The 17,226-nt window shown below is 42.7% G+C and overlaps 1 protein-coding gene across 1 annotated transcript in view; it reads left to right on the forward strand.

The window, feature by feature from the left end:
• Positions 1-16,816: 16,816 nt before the first annotated feature.
• Positions 16,817-17,226, forward strand: part of LOC133457470 (keratin, type I cytoskeletal 18-like) — an 11,507-nt gene continuing 11,097 nt past the window's right edge. Inside the window, exon 1 of the mRNA XM_061736791.1 lies at positions 16,817-17,226. This exon is cut by the window's right edge and continues 78 nt beyond it. Coding sequence (XP_061592775.1) covers positions 16,903-17,226 — 324 coding nt within the window. The 5' untranslated portion in view covers positions 16,817-16,902.

Here is a 17,226-nt window from a genome sequence, read left to right on the forward strand (position 1 = left end):
CTGACTCCCCCAGTCTGGCCCTCGGCAGGAGGGTCCCCCCTTATGAGCCTGGTCCTGCTCAAGGTTTCTTCCCTCCTAAAGGGGAGTTTTTCCTTGCCACTGTTTGGCTTAAGGTTTTTCTCCCACTATGGGAGTTTTTACCTGCCATTGTTTATGTAATAATTTCTCAAGGGTTTATGTTCTGGGTCTCTGGAAAGCGTCTAGAGACAACATCTGTTGTATTAGACGCTATATAAATAAAATTGAATTGAATTGAATTGACCGTTTGTCTAAAACCCCCACCAGCAGTCTGACGGGGGGCTTTCCCAGACCTGAACTGGCAGGAACAGTCTAGAGACCGAGGGCCTGATGAGGACATTGAACCTGGAGCCGTCAGCAGGACCGGCCCAAACACGTCCCAGGCAGATGACGGGATCGTGTTTGCTCACCTGTGGGTTTCATGATGGACTTAGCTTCGGCAAATAATGACCTCAGAGAGCTTCCTTCCTCCCAATGACATCATCCAATAGATGCTGTTGTTGTCAGCCTGTTTCCATTTTAGTTTCAGGGTAGTCTTTGGGTCAAGCTATCATTTTAGTTTTTATTAGTTTTAGTCATGTTCATTCTCCTTTTAGTCGTATCAAGTTTCAGTCGACTAAAAGTCTGAGCATTTTAGTCTTATTTTAGTCAGAATTGTCCAGGACCATTTTAGTCTAGTTTTAGTCAAAGATTGTATTTAGCCAAACCCATTTTACAATTCAAACAAGGTTATCTTATTATTATATTATCGTTACCTTATAGACTCAAGAATACATTCATTCCCCGGATGGATGGATGGATGGATGGATGGAAGAATGGTGATGGATGGATGGATGGATTATTTTGTAATCTATATTTTAGTCTCGTTTTTATTCGTCAACGATATTTCCATTATATATTTAATCATCGTTATCGTCACATGACCAGCATTTTCGTTGCATCTCGTTTTCCTCAGCTGATAAATGTTTGTTGACGACGATATTTAGTCGTAATTTTCGTTGACGAAAGCAACTTTATACACAACTTGAGTGACGTCATCCACAAATGCAACAAGAGCCTCATCTGCTGCAGGAATATTCATCCCTGTCTGTTTAAGTCTGAACGTTTTTGACCAGGGTGGGGGCTGGGGGTCAGGAACTGAGCCTGAACTCAGAATTAATAGAAAGGCTTGAGGTCCAAACCCTGCCGACTCTGATCCGAGCAGAGGAGGAACTGGACCGACGCGTCCGCGAGCAGCGACCTTGGAAAACCTTGTGACATCCTATCACTCGCCAAGCCTCTGGAGATTAAAAAAAGAGAGCGGAGAAAGTGTTGGGGGGAAGGGAAGTGTTTATACAAGGCTTTAACGAAGTCAGCTGCTAATTAAGATGAGTGCTCCGTCGGCACATCTCTACTTGAACGGCTTCATGTGACGCGTCAGGGAAAAGCATCCCTGCAGGCAGAGCCGTCTGGGAGATTTGCGAGGCCCTGTGCGAAATGGCCGGGGGGGGGGAATTTTGGGGTTTTTCGGGTCGGATCGGGTGTCTATATGCGCAATTTTAACTCTCCAATTAGCAAAATACTGGATACCTTCCCCAGCCTCATCATCATCTGGGCTTGCCTCGACGCGGGGCCCCACGGCTGCTTGAGACCCGGTCGGATCGGTGATTTTTGTAACAAATTTATCAAACGAGCCTTTCAGAGAGGCATTAAACTCTTCCATTTTCTTTAGTTTTTTTCTTTTTTCATCCCCTGATGGGAATTTCCTGAATCTGTCTCGTTCTCTTGACATTGTGTGACAGTTTGTTCCACACTCCATCCGTCTGGATCAGAGCAGCTTGTGTCTGCGCTTGGTCTGATCAGTTGTATTGAACAACAGACACGCGCATCATTGCACATATATTCATTGATATGCACAGACTAGTACACATTTAGGTCTGTAATGGAACGTGACCGTTGATATTTATAAGGGAAAAAAGGAAAAAAAAAAAGGAAAAAAAAAACATTTTGGAAAAAAAAAAAAAAACGGCCCATAGCGCGAGGCCCCGTGCGGTCGCACGGTTCGCACACCCCTTGCGGCAGCAGGGAGTCATGGACACGTCCAACGCTCAGCTGCAGGGCCGCACTCACAATCGGAGGGGGTCTTTTTTGTACATTTATCAAATGCACTCGGTGTCAACACTGCGTCACGATCACGTGGCAATAAAGTTGCTTTCGTCAACGAAAATTATGACTAAATATTGTCGTCAACGAACGTTTATCACCTGAGGAAAAAGAGACGATTATTCTGCAAATTATGTTTAAACCTCGTAAAAAAACTTTACCAATCAACATTCAGAAAAGATTTGAAAAAAGAGAAAGCAAGTATACTGTAACTTAAAAGGAACAGAGATTTAAAAAAAAAAAACAAGATTCAGGACAAAATTGATGGAACGTTGTGTTTCTGTGAAAGGAATCAGTTTATGGAACGATCTGAATAAAGAAAACAAAGAATCCAAATCAAACATTACATTCAAAAGAACAATTAAAGCCAGTATGTTAAGTAAATATAATGAAATATGTTAGTTAAGTTTGATTGAGATACCCATAGATGGCGGTTATTTAATTTAGTTTTTTTTCATTTCTAATTTATGTTATTTGTGAATTTATTTCTTGGAAAAAGGGGCAGATTAGATAAGATTCTTCTTCTTTCTGCTCCCTTTTCATTCACAATTTATGAACATTTGTATTTGTATTTGTATTGAACTGTTTGTTTTATTTTTTGAATGAAATTAAGAATAAAATGAAAATGAAAATGAAACGAGACTCAACGAAAATGCTCAGACTTTTAGTCAACTGAAACTTGACACGGGAGAAAAGTAGAATGAACGTGTCTAAAACAAATAAAAACTAAATTGATAGCTTGACCCAAAGACTAAAACTGAAACAGGCTGAGAGAAACAACACTAGTTGAAAGGCTTCAGGGAATCCCCCCCCCGGTGAGTCCAGTTGAGGCCCGTCCTGCCTGACCGGTCTGCAGCCGGGGTGAGGGAGGCGTTGACGCGACCAGGTCCCTCTCAGGCCTGTCAGCGCCGCAGGAAGCCGTGAAACACCGCTGATGCAGGACAGAGCTCCCGTTAACGCCGGCGCCGGCTGCTCAGCTTCAGATTAACTGCTCATTTGCTCTCTGTATCTCTAGTCCTTCCCCCGAAGCATCCAGGGTAAATAACAACATCTCCAGCAGTGTTTCTTTTTTTTTATTATATCTTTTTATTTCACAAAAGAAAGGCAATTAGAAACATCCTTAATGGCGGTAGGTCTTACAATTTTCTTTTGTGCACGCATGCCAACTCCCGCCTACGCCCCCCCAAAAAAGGCCAAAAACATACACAAGTAATAAATAAATAAAAATAAATAAACTGGGGGAAAAAAAAAAGTGAGTGAATAAAAATATGGAAAATAACATCAGTAAGTAACAGTAGGGGCATCAAAACTCAAATACCTACAGATACATAAGATACATAAAGTAAATGACGGCAATAAAACAGCAATCAGCGTACAATGAAGTTCTCAAAACCAGAAAAAGATGGCCACGGTTCTATTTTTCCAATGTTAGTTTTTCTAATGGTAGAAAATGCTGTGAGTTGATCTATGAAAGTCTTAAAAGATGGCGGGGAATCGTTCTACCAAAATAAAAGTATACATTTTTTTGCAAAGTAAGTGATCAAAATGAAGCAGTGTTTCTGAGTTTTAAAGGACAGGTGAAAGGGAATACGTTGTGCTCTGATGTGACAGTAAGGATTGTGTTTTGCAGGGATGGGCTCCACCGGACCGGCGTGATGCCGCATTGGAATGAACTGTTGGTGATGGACGGGTGAGTAAGAAGAACTGGACACTCCCCCCCCCCGTGATGTCATCCTCAGGTTTCCTGAAGAGTTATATTGAAGCCTCTTTTGTCCTCGTATAATGCGGCGTCATTTTGTAAATAGGTTGAATGAACACACCCACCTCATGTCAATCACAGTTAGCCACTTTAACTAGCCTGGCCTAGCTTATGCTAACTTACGATGCTAAAAACATTATTATATTCATGATTAAATCCGTCCAAACATCCTTATTTCAAGTGGTGCAGAATTCTACACATTTATTTGTCACTTCGTAGACTGTTTTTACTTATTTACTTTTTTAAATCTCCTCTAGGCCTACGGTCGCCATGTTTGTTGATATCAGCGATCGACCCGCCACCGCCCCCTGGTGGACGCGCTGCCTAAGCTAAGCACAAGAGCTGCACCCGTCACAGGAGCGGTGATTTAATAAACGTTAACCCACCATAATGGCTTCGGATTCAAATTTAAACGCAGCTCTTCGTCGTCTGTGTAAAAGTGGGGCTCTACTGCCACCTAGTGGCACGGAGTCCTCGCTAGAAAACTGGACCCTAGCGGGGTCCAACACCGTACTGAAGACGGGTTTCCACTAATGAAGGTCTCAGTTAAGACCTGGGAACTGTAGCAGAGGGAAGGTCTTGGTTCCTTCAAATGTCGTTACAGTGACTACGTTTACATGCAGTCAAAATTCGGGTTATTGCTAATATTCCGGTTACTGAAACATTCGTAATATTCCGTTTACATGGTAATTAATCATTCGGGATATCAGGATCAAACCAGCGACGCGCGGAGAACGTGATGACGATTCCCGTCATTTCTGCTTCTTCTTCCTGTATCCAAATTCAAAACAAATGCTGCTTCGCGCAACTTTTCACTCACCTTCTTGTAAATCTCGCTATCCCGGTACTTTCTACCGTCTACAAATGTCAAAATGTTCATATCCTTCACTACATTTATGAAATAATTAGTCTCCTCCTCACTCCAAAAGTGTAGCGTGGTCTTGTGTTTCGCCGTGTTTATAAGAACTTCCTGGACTCAAAAGACCAGGATTCCTTGCGAACAGAGCATGCGCAGAAAACAAATTCCTGTTCCGTTTGATGGGGGTATTCCGTTTGGCGTTTACATGACCGAATATTTGGGTTTTAAAAGGAGTAACCCAGGGGTCATATTCGGGTTTTTAAAAACCGGAATATGAGCAAATTCAGGTTATTCAAAGGGGTTATTGGTGTTTACATGGCTGTGCAAATTCGGTTTATTGCCAAAATTCGGGTTTTAAGGGTTATTGAGTGCATGTAAACGCAGTCAGTGTTGGACCCGGTAGGATCCACTGAATCCACAGAAACAACGACGAGTGGGAGGGGTACCAGGGCCATTTACAAAGTACTGTATATCAATATGGCAGGCAAGGCCCTATAAAACCTACCCAGACCCCCCTAGTGGAGACCAAAGCAGGTCATTTAATTTAAACCTCAAGAGAATCGAGAAAGAAATATGTTTTCCAGGTGACAACGTCCACAAGTTGCTCTCCTGGTGGAAGATAAAACAAAAAAAAAGAAAAGCAGTCACCTCCTGATATTCACCAGCGATCGGGCCTGAGCCCGAGCCAGCGCCGGCGCTCTCTTAAATCAGACGGGTTTACGACGGACCGTTAAACACGGGCCTCGGCTCTCTTCTGGTCCTCGTTCTCACACTTCAGCTCAACCGCTCGGACCCAGAAACTAGGAACCGGGTCCAGAGACCAGAGATGTGTGTTTCAGCTGTGTTTATGTGTGGTTCCCGCTGAGCACGTTGCTATGATGGACGGTGGAACTTGTTTTGATCCGGGCCCTCCTTTCCTGTGATGGAAAAGAATGATGTCTGTAATTACAGCGCCGAGCGGCGGTACCAGGATTATCGGGTCAGAACCAGCAACGAGAAGCTCTCCAAACGGAGCGTTCTGCTGAATCAGATCTTAATCTCTTTATTTCCCAGGGAGATGAATTCCTGTCTTATCAAGAGCGAAAATATTTTCTTAAACTTGAAAAGTACAAGAGGGAGTAAAATCTATTTAAGCTCCTTCAATAAACATTTGTCGATTATAACTTGGTTAGAAATTCTTGGAAACTTGATGAAAGTCAGCTGCAGTTTTGGCTCTAAACTATAAATATTCTGGTTTGTAATTAAACGTTTTAAGTTTGTCACGTGAGAAACAGTTATGATTGATGATGTTCTTGTTTACTTTTGGTCTAATTAGTTCAGAGTTTAGAGGGAAAAACCTCACAAGTTGGGGGTTTTCATGCTTTTCCACTCGTGCTTCGTTCTGCAGTTGAACTTTGGAGGAAACGTCTCATTACGTTTGCAGAGGTGACGCTATCAGTCAGAGATGTGCTGGTAGGGATTAACGGTTAAACCTCAGCGCCCTTGAGCAATCATTAACTGGTCTGAGAGGTTGTGTGCGTGGGTGGGGGTGTGGGTGTGTGGGTGGGCGTGGGTGGAATCTCTGAACCGTTAGAATAACATCAAACTCCTAAAACCTTTTTTTAACCTCAAAGCAGCGTGGAAATAAATGAGACCTGAGAGATTTGGTTCAAAAATGTAACTTTACAGGGGGCGGAGTCACGAGAAAGTACCACTAGAGACCAAAACAGAGGGCGGCGTCATGAGAAAGTACCACTAGCAACCAAACAGGGGGCGGAGTCACCAGAAAGTACCACTAGAGACCAAACGGGGGGCGGGGTCACGAGAAAGTATCCCAAGAGACCAAACAGGGGGCGGAGTCACGAGAAAAATACCACTAGAGACCAAACAGGGGGTGGGGTCATGAGAAAATACTACTAGCAACCAAACAAGGGGGCGGGGTCACCAGAAAGTACCACTACGAACCAAAAAAGGGGGCGGGGTTCTGAGAAAGTACGACTAGAGACCAAAAAGGGGGCGGGGACACAAAAAGGTACCACAATAGAACAAACGGGGTGGGGTCACGAGAAAGTACCACTAGAGACCAACAGAAAGTGGAATTGTTGCCTTAATCCAATCGATATTGAAGTTTTAAAAGCCATGTCGAACCAAATTGAAGCTCTTGAGATCGAGCTTTTAGTGCCAGATAATGCATCATAATCCGAGCTATTCCGGCATGTATACCAACGCACGCTTAGCCGAGCTAGCGACCGCCCGGGGACTCCCACTTCTGGAAGTGACGACACCGCGAAAGCCAGAATATCAACACAGTAGAAGAAGAAGAAGACGAACGACAAAGAAGGAACCAGAAGAACGCCGATGAAATAGTGCGTGTGTCGCCACCTAGCATCGCAGAGTCGAATGCACCTCACTAGGGCTGGGGATCGATTCAAATATCAAGAATCGATTCGGTTCCGATTCTTAAGATTCAGAATCGATTATCACGATCCGATTCGATCCGATTCGATTCGATCCGATATTGATTTGGGTTACTGTTAATAAAACTGTTTTTTCAGCGGTTGCATGAATTATATGACTGTCTAGTTATGCAACATATTAATACTAGTATTATGTTTAGATTCAACAGCAAGTATTGACAGCTAATGATGCTGTAAGGACCAATCACCTCCCAGAATGCTGATAGAACTGCTTTCAGAAACTAATCGTGTGGGTCAGAATTACCAAACAGATCCAGGGCAGCAAACAGAGGACGAAAGAAATAGCTTTTATTTTTTCCCCATTTATGAGAATTTGGTTTTTAACATTTATGCAAATGTAACCCCAAGACAGTATAATAAAGCAAAGAAATATAGACAATTTATGCAATTATAACCTAACACTTTAATGTTTTCATACCTTTAAACATATTTAAAGGCAAAAACATGGCACCAGTTATTCTCGTGTCCAACAAAATATTCCTTTTTTGGGCATAAACAAAAAAGTACCAAAAGTTGTAATGTAATATAAATTTTGATATTTTTATTTTTTATTTTTTTAAATCGATCTTTAGACATATGAATCGATTTTTAGGAATTAATATGAGAATCGATTTAAAATCGGAGAATCGATTTTTTCACACAGGCCTACACCTCACTCAATAATCGATTGTCTTCACGCCCATATATACTTGGATTTCTGGGGAAGTCCAGTTTAATCCTTAGCTGGATTGTTGCCAATAGCTGGATTTAGATGATTTACATCACCTCTAGTGGCACAAAGTGGTATTACAAGGCTTGCCAGAATGTTCCCACTCGTCACCACAGCATTCTCAGTCATTCGCAGTCTAAAGAAAGATGCCTTTATTCTTGCAGATGGTTTCAGTTGGACAACATGATCTCAAATAAATATCAAATAGCGGGTCCAAGTCCAGCCAGTGTCGGGCCGAACCGCAGCCGATCCCAGCAGAGCTGGAATATTCATGATAGCAAAGTAATGTTGATTTGCAGCACGATGCTGAAGACAGAAGAGAGGCATCAGAAGTTCTCTTTAGTGACCATGTGGATGATGTCACAGGGTTTCTGTCCACTTCTTCTTCTTCCCGGTCTGCGAAGGAGCAAATGAGTGCTGGTCCTGGATACATCTGGACTCTGTGGGGTCGTATCAGTACTATTCATTACAAAAGAACTAAACCTGCAACTATGTCAGCATTTGTCACAAGAAGAACAATAACTGACCTCGGCGTGTGATATCCGATACAGGCGAGGCTCCTGTTTGAATCACTGTGGACTTGAGAAAAAGTCAGAATAAAGGAGGGCGTGGAGTCTTTTATAGCGTCAGATTTGTGCTAGAAACCTGGCAGGATCAGATTTACACATAAAAACCCGTTTATTAATTCTGTTGGAGGCGTTGGGAAGACCGGTAAGGCGGGAACATGGGCAAAAGGACCAGCAGGGGAGGAAACATGGACCAGACTGATGTAAAAACCCACTGAGAGGCTAAGAAACTAAGTTGTTGACAGTCGGGACAAAGGGGAACAAAGGAAGTCCCTTGCAAGGAGGGAAGATGTATTTAGTTGTTTTGTGTGCGTTTGTGAATGTTTCTACTCTTTCTTTCACATGAAACCTTGTTTCAGTTTGCTCGCTGTTTCAATCATTCACCCGCTGCACTGGAATGTGAGCGAGTTACACATTCAGGGAATGTCAAGGTTAATGAAACCCGCCTCTGATAACAGGATTAATCTCTACGAAAAGGAAGAAAGTGGCTTTTAACTCGCTGAACTCGGCTCTGGGAGGGATTTTCTCTCCTCTCTTTCTGCAGAAGTTGTTTTAGGGCCTAAAAGTAGGAGCTCGTCGCCGTATTTTTAGCCCCGAAAACTTCGGCCTGGCAATCATCATCCTCCCTCCTCTGGGCTGCTGGTCACCAAGGTTCTTGCGGTGCGTTTCCACGGAAACCAGACGAGTGAGTCACCCGACGAATTCAGCCGTTCGGTTTCTGGGAGGCGAGGCCTGAGTTTTCCACCCCACCTCCCCCTCCAACGCAACAGCAGCAGCAGTGACTGGAAAAGGAAAGTTGGGGGAGCAAAACGGTGGCTGGATGGTGGCTCGCTGCCCAGTCCTGCCCTTAACCCCCCCCCCTCCCCGTCACAGGCCCTGCTTTCCCACAATTCGATTGGGTTTTCCTCTCACTCATTTCCAATGTCATTACCCACTGGTCTTTGTACCTTTCTGTGACAGGACACAAACTAATCGCTGAAATATGCAGCTCTGTGTGAGAGTCGCTACGTTTCCCTGCAAGACACCCCCACCCCACCCTACCACCCCCCCCCCACCCCCCCCCCCCCCCCCTCTTATGTTTGGATTTTGATTGCAGGCCTCGATTGAACCCACTTCCTGTGGACTTTCCTTCGGTTTCTGCTGCCAGTCGGAGCTTTGATTGGTTCATCCTCGGTATCTGTGTCGTCCTCAGTTTTTCTGAGTGTTTTTCAGGACACACAACCCCCCTCCCTCCCCCGGTCCCTCTGGGGAGGAGGCCCGGCCCACCGGGCTCCCGGCTGACTCAGACCGGACCCACCCTGCAGATGTGTAGGGCAGAGGGGAAAATGGAGAACATATGTCTAAGCGCCAGAGTGACAGGAGATTGAATGAATGAATGAATTAATAAAAATAAACAGTAACATCTTCATATGCACATAGGTTTGAAAAAAGGAGCAGGAAGAAGTTTACACTTTTTCCTAGTTCCTACCCCTTTATAACTTTATATATCTACACAATTTCCATATAAATATAGTCTATATAAATACTACGTAAACATGCCCATTACTACATAATTATCCATATAAGTATATAGAAAATATAAATATGACATACATATTATATCAATATATAGAAAATACAAATATTATATAAATCTATATAAATATACACTATATAAACTACATAAATATCCCTATAAATATATATGTATGCTACATACATAATAAATATATAACATATAACATAATTATAACTATCCTTCTCAGCATATAATATATACTACATAAATATCCACATAAATATCTAAACATATCTTAAGCAAGTATAATATACTACTTTTCCTTATTTTATTTGTTTATCACACTCCTCGTTAACCCATTTCCTCTTCCATATACCTGTTTATAAATTTTCTTTTATGTTAGTACTTTGTTTCATTTCCTGCTCCAAACTGTTCCAGAGTCTCCACAGTTCGATATGCACATGCTTTTTCATTGTTGTTCGTACTTTACGTTTTCTAAAATTTAATTCCCCCCTTAGATTACAGCCCCTTTCTCTCTCTGTGAACATTCCTCTGATATTTTTTGGTAGTAGATTATTCCTTGCTTTGAACATTATTTGCCCTTATCGGCTTATCGGCTGTAGAAGCTTCTGTAGGTGTTTCCCCAGAACTCTACGGAGTAACATAGATATGGTAAGAACAGTGAACAGTATAAAGTATGTAATGATTTATGATCCAGAACGTGTCTTATTTTCCCAAGAATTGCAGTGCACTTTGCCAGCTTTGCTCTCACGTGGTTTACGTGTGGTCTCCAGCAGATTTTGTGTTCCAGGATTACACCAAAACATTTTATTTCGTTTACTTTTTCTATTTGTGTATTGTCTATTATTAGATCTACATGAGATTCTGTTTTATGTTTTCCAAACAACATAATCTTAGTTTGGCTCCGATTTAGTGATGGTTTGTTTCTATCAAACATAATTTTCATAATTTTAGTTTGTGTATTTCTGTTGTAATTATGTTCAAAATCTGCTGCAGACTCTCCCCAGAACAGAAAATATTTGTATCGTTTCAGTATTTTTGATACCCTGCAAATGTCGTTGATGTATAATATAAACAATTTTGGGCCCAATACCGACCCCTGTGGTACTCCACAAGTAATTTCCATATCTTCTGATTTATAATCACCTATTTGTACAAACTGCTGCCTGTTTCTTAAAAAGCTCTTCAGCCATCTCAACCCAACCCCCGCTTATAACGTACCTTTCCAGTTTATTTAATGTGTTGTGATCAATTGTGTCAAAAGCTTTTTTTAAGTCCAAAAATACTCCAACTGCATTTTTTTTGCTGTCTATACAATTTGTGATTTCTTCTATTAACTCAATAAGTGCTAAAGATGTTGATCTGTCTGTTCTGAATCCATATTGACTGTCTGTAAGCAGATTGTGTTTTTCAATTCATTTGTCCAGTCTGTCTGTAAAAGGTTTTTCAAGTATTTTGGAGACTTGGGGGAGTAAAGAAACAGGCCTGTAGTTTGTAAAGTGGTGTCTATCTCCAGTTTTAAACAGCGGTATTACTTTAGCTTTTTTCATTTTGTTTGGAAATGTACCTACATTGCAGATGTGGTTTAGTGGTTTTGCAATTCCTTCAATAACATTCTTCACTGTTGTCATGTCAATATCATTCCAGTCTGGAGAGGTTTTGTTTTTACAGTTTCTTACTGTTTCCGTGATTTCTTTTTCATCAATGGCTCCTAGAAAGATTGTACTTGGGTTTCTGTCCCCCACATCTTCTACAACCCCACATTCTGTTGTCTCTGGTTTCTTTATTTTTGTTGCTAATTCTGGTTCCACGTTTACAAAGAATCTGTTAAAACCATTCACCACATCTTCCATATTATTCATGGTAACTTCCGGGTAACTTTTCTTTTTTGATCCATTTCTCACTATGCCATTTAGGACATTCCATATACCTTTAATGTTGTTTTTAGTTTTTTCCAATAATTTATTATAGTAGTCTTTTTTACATGTCCTCATAATATTAGTTAATTTATTTTTATATTTGTTATACTTTTCCTCTGCCTCTATAGTTTTATGCTTTCTGAATTGTCAATATAATTTATTTTTCTTTTTGCAGGCATTTTGTAGCCCCTTGGTGACCCATGGACTGTTTGTATGATTATGTATATTACTGTATTGCTTTTTAGGGCAGTTTTTATCGTATAATAACTTGAATATTTTTCCTCATATGCTTTATCAACATCTTTTTCCTTGTAAACAGTTCTCCAATTTTGTATCATTAAATATGTTTTTAGTGCAGTCATGGCTTCCTCTGTTTTCACCCTTATATATTTATCATTTTTGGTTTCCTTTTTCTTTCTATAATTACAGTAATATACAATAAACACAGGTAGGTGGTCACTGATGTCTGTTAATAATAGTCCGCTTTCTGGATTGTTTTCCAAAATGTTCGTAAATATATTGTCTATTAAAGTGGCACAGTGAGAAGTGATCCTGCTTGGTTTGGTAATTGTTGGATAGAAGCCCATGCTGAACATTGAGTTAATAAACTCTTCTGTCATTTTATGTTTCACGGTTTATTTAGGCCAGAGGTGTTTTAACGATTCGGAGAAAGTTCTGATTAATCTGTAAAGCGCTCACCTTTAGCCCCGGCGGTTGCTGATAACCCTGGAGAGGCCGGGTCCTGTATACATTAATGAAACGGGCCTCCATCGCCCGAGGGATCTGGGCGATGCAACAAAGGAACTTTCTTGAACATTTATTTATATTTTACAGCTTTATCTAATCTGTGAGCTGATTATCAGTTAGTTTCAGTTTCATTCTGTCACTGCGACTTTATCTGAGCTGATTCAGCAAGACGCTGCAAAAACTTAAAGAAAAGCCTCATCTCAAGCAAATAAGTGGACTGTTTTAATAGTTTTAATGTTGAGAAAAAAAGGCGAAATTTCGACTTTATTCTTGAAATTGTATTTCAACATTAATCGCGACATTTCAACTTTTTTCTTTAAATTTTATTTCAACATTAACCTCGACATTTCGACTTTTTTATCGACATTCGACAAAATTTTTGTTTTCATTACGCACTTCGAGAAAAGAGTCGAAATGTTGAGAAAAAAGTTGAAATGTCGAGATTAATGTTGAAGTACAATTTCGAGAAAAAAGTCGAAATGTTGACCGGCCCGGGCCTCCATCGCCCTAGGGATCTGGGCGATGCAACAAAGGAACATTGTTGAGCATTTATTGACACCTTACAGCTTTATCTAATCTGTGAGCTGATTATCAGTTCGTTTCAGTTTCATTCTGTCACTTTGACTTTATCTGAACTGATTTAGCAAGACGCTGCAAAACCTTAAAGAAAAGCCTCATCAAAAGAAAATAAGTGGACTGTTTTAATAGTTTTAAGAATTCTAGCCAAAGTTATTTTTGCTTAAAATAAGACAGTTTTGACCTGAGGGTCTGTCTTTCATGGAAGAGTATAAGGGCCAGGCAGGAGAAAAATAGAAATAATATTTTAGAGGAGGAAGATTTTTTTTTCATTGTGCACTTCAAGAAAAAAGTCGAAATGTCGAGAAAAAAGTAGAAATGTTGAGATTAATGTACAATTTCAAGAAAAAAGTCGACATGTTGACTGGCCCGGGCCTCCATCGCCTGAGGGATCTGGGCGATGCAACAAAGGAGCATGCTTGAGCATTTATTGACATTTTACAGCTTTATCTAATCTGTGAGCTGATTATCAGTTCTTTTCAGTTTCATTCTGTCACTTCGACTTCATCTGAGCTGATTCGGCAAGACGCTGCAAAAACCCATTATCAAAATAAGTTATTGTAGCTACAATAAAAATTTGATAAACTTTTAATTTGGTTTTATAGAAATATTGCTTCAGCAAAAATATCATAAAATAATGATTATTATAATTTTTTATCTAATTAAAACAAAAATACATTCATGATTAAAAATATTTGTTGAAAATATCTTAAAAGTTTTAAAATCTAAATAGAAAATTGATTTTATTGGTCATTTTTATTCAAACATTTTAATTTAACTTTACTTTAACTTCTCAGCCTCCCCGGGAAAGTCTACGCCAGGGTACTGGAGAGGAGATTACGGCCGATAGTTGATCCTCGGATTCAGGAGGAACAATGCGGTTTTGGTCCCGGTCGTGGAACACTGGACCAGCATTATACCCTCCGCAGGGTGCTCGAGGGTTCATGCACCCAACCAGTCTACATGTGTTTTGTGGATCTGGAGAAGGTATTTGACCGTGTCCATCGTGCCATTCTGTGGGGGGTCAGAGAGTATGGAGTCCGGGGCCCTCTACTAAGGGCTGTCCGGTCTCTATATGATCGGAGCAGGAGTTTGGTTCGCATTGCCGGCAGTAAGTCAGACTTGTTCCCGGTGCATGTTGGACTCCGGCAGGGCTGCCCTTTGTCACCGGTCCTGTTCATAATTTTTATGGACAGGATTTCTAGGCGCAGCCAGGGGCCGGAGGGGATCCGGTTTGGGGACCACAGGATTTCATCTCTGCTTTTTGTAGATGTTGTCCTGTTGGCTTCATCGGACCGGGACCTTCAGCATGTGCTGGGGCGGTTTGAGGCCGAGTGTGACGCGGCAGGGATGAGAATCAGCACCTCCAAGACCAAGGCCATGGTTCTCCACCGGGAAAGGGTGGCGTGCCTTCTCCGGGTGGGTGGAGAAGTCCTGCCTCAGGTGGAGGAGTTCAAGTATCTTGGGGTCTTGTTCACGAGTGAGGGAACGATGGAGCGTGAGATTGACAGACGGATCGGTGCAGAGTCCGCAGTTATGCGGTCATGGTGAAGAAGGAGCTGAGTCGAAAGGCGAAGCTCTCGATTTACCGGTCAATCTACGCCCCTACCCTCACCTATGGTCATGAACTTTGGGTAGTGACCGAAAGGACGAGATCGCGGATACAAGCGGCCGAGAGGAGTTTCCTCCGCAGGGTGGCTGGACGCTCCCTTAGAGATAGGGTGAGGAGTTCGGTCACCCGGGAGGAGCTCGGAGTCGAGCCGCTGCTCCTTCACATTGAGAGGAGTCAGCTGAGGTGGCTTGGGCATCTGTATCGGATCCTCCTGGACGCCTCCCTAGGGAGGTGTTCCAGGCATGTCCCACCGGGAGGAGACCCCGGGGAAGACCCAGGGCACGCTGGAAAGGCCGGTGTGTGAAATCACACACCGGCCTTTGGAATCTGCAAGAGAGAAAACAAATGAACAGAAATGAGAACAGGCAGAGACACAAACAGCAACCAGTCCAGGGGCCTCATGTACAAAACGTGTGGTGCACAAAAAACGTGCGTACGCCACTTTCTACGCTCACGGTCGGATATACAAAGAATGATTTGAACGTAGAAAGTTGCGGTCTTTCACGCACACACCAAGGCTGGCGTACGCACTTTTCTGATGTTTTGTTCATTGGGGACACACTCGGGTGATGCAGTGAAGTGCAGAATATGAGGAAACGTGAGGTCAACAATAAGTTCACGACCACGTGAAGGAAACGACAGTCCCCACATTACCAGATAAGTTACACAAGAGTGGAGCTGCAACAATCTTACAATCAACCACATGATCTGAACAAACAACTAAAGGCAGGAGCTCAACGATGGAACCAGCAAATCCCGATGGAGCTTTGGCTCCGTTAGAGGAACCTGCTGATGCATCAAATCACACCGACCTGCTGGTCCAGGACTAAGACTGGACCATCAGCTGGTTTAGGTACCAAGAGGATTCTTCTGGATCTCTGCCCTGAACTGGACCAGCTGCTCCGGTTCAGACCAACATGATGCTTCAGCTGGAGCTGCAGGTCGGACATCTCAGTCACCATGGCGACCGTATGGGACGGGTACTGGAGATAAAAGCCAGATCCTAAAACATCCCATAACTGTGTCTGGACAGAAAAACATTAAAATACATTTTGCAGCGAAGAAACGGTTCTGTAAAGTTGTCTTTTAAAATAAAACTAATATGTCACGGAAAGGTTGGTTGGTACGAACTGATGTGACTCAGAAATGAATGAATGAAGTTGAATGAATGAAGTTTTTACTGTTTGTTTAGGCAACTTTCAGAGTCTGATATGGAGTCGGCTGCAGGTGCTACAGGATCCAGAAAGTGTTTCTCCAGTGATGGAGTCCGGGATATAGACCGGTCTCTCCTCCTGCGGATGCAACACTCCGAGTTGCAGCAACTTTGCTCTTTATTTCTCACGTTTGCACCTCGATAATTGGATGGATAATTATCTTCATTTGTATATGTATTTGAGGGAGGAGACAGGGCGGAATATTGTGCTCCCGCATGTGCGCTCAAATCCACGCTGATTGTGAAGGAACCTGCGTGGATTTAGGCGTACGCACAGTTTTGAACATCCAAATTTTTTTCAAAAATTCCACGCACGGTTTCACGTTGAAATCCACACACTCTGAATCAAGACTAGGCTACTGGGATTATCAGTTCCCCAATTATTTGACCTTTCTAAAACAGAGTGCCCCCCCTCTCCCTCCACCGTTTCGAGGCTGAATCATGCTGCATTATTCATCAGAGGACTCTGATTTGTTGAGTTAAGATCCCAGAGGCCGACCCGGTGCTGATCCACAACTGCCCTCTACACCACACGGGAGGAAGGTCGTCTAAATGAAGACATCACCACACCTTTTTGTGCCTTTTGACCAATCGATTATTATCAGCGGGGGGGTGGGGGGCGGTTGGCAATGTCTAAGCAGACGGGGTAAAGGTGAGAATGCAATATAGCTAGGAGAGGAGTGGCAGGGGGGAGGAGGAGTGCATTGTATATAAGAACCTGAACTCGTCCCAGGTCACCCAGTCACCCAGTCTCAGTCTCAGCTCCGACACGTCGTCCTCTGATCAACCAGCACGACTTCCTTCACCATGGAGTTCAGACGCCAGAGCAGCCAGAAGAAAATCTCCACCTCCACCAGGATCTCGGGCCGAAGTATGCAGGGCAGGAACTACTCCCACAGCGTCAGCGGTGGCGCCGGCGGCAGCGGCGTCCGGATCTCCACCGCCTCCTACGGCTTAGGCAGCGGGGGCGGCTTCTACAACTACCAGCCCGGCAGCTACGCCTCCACCGCCATGACCATCGGGAATGAGAAGATCGCCATGCAGCATCTGAACGACCGCCTGGCCGCTTACCTGGAGAAGGTGAAGACGCTGGAGAAGGCCAACCATACGCTGGAGATCAACATCAGGGAC

This window comes from Cololabis saira, chromosome 12 (genome assembly GCF_033807715.1).
Source record: "Cololabis saira isolate AMF1-May2022 chromosome 12, fColSai1.1, whole genome shotgun sequence".
Classification (NCBI taxonomy): domain Eukaryota; kingdom Metazoa; phylum Chordata; class Actinopteri; order Beloniformes; family Belonidae; genus Cololabis; species Cololabis saira.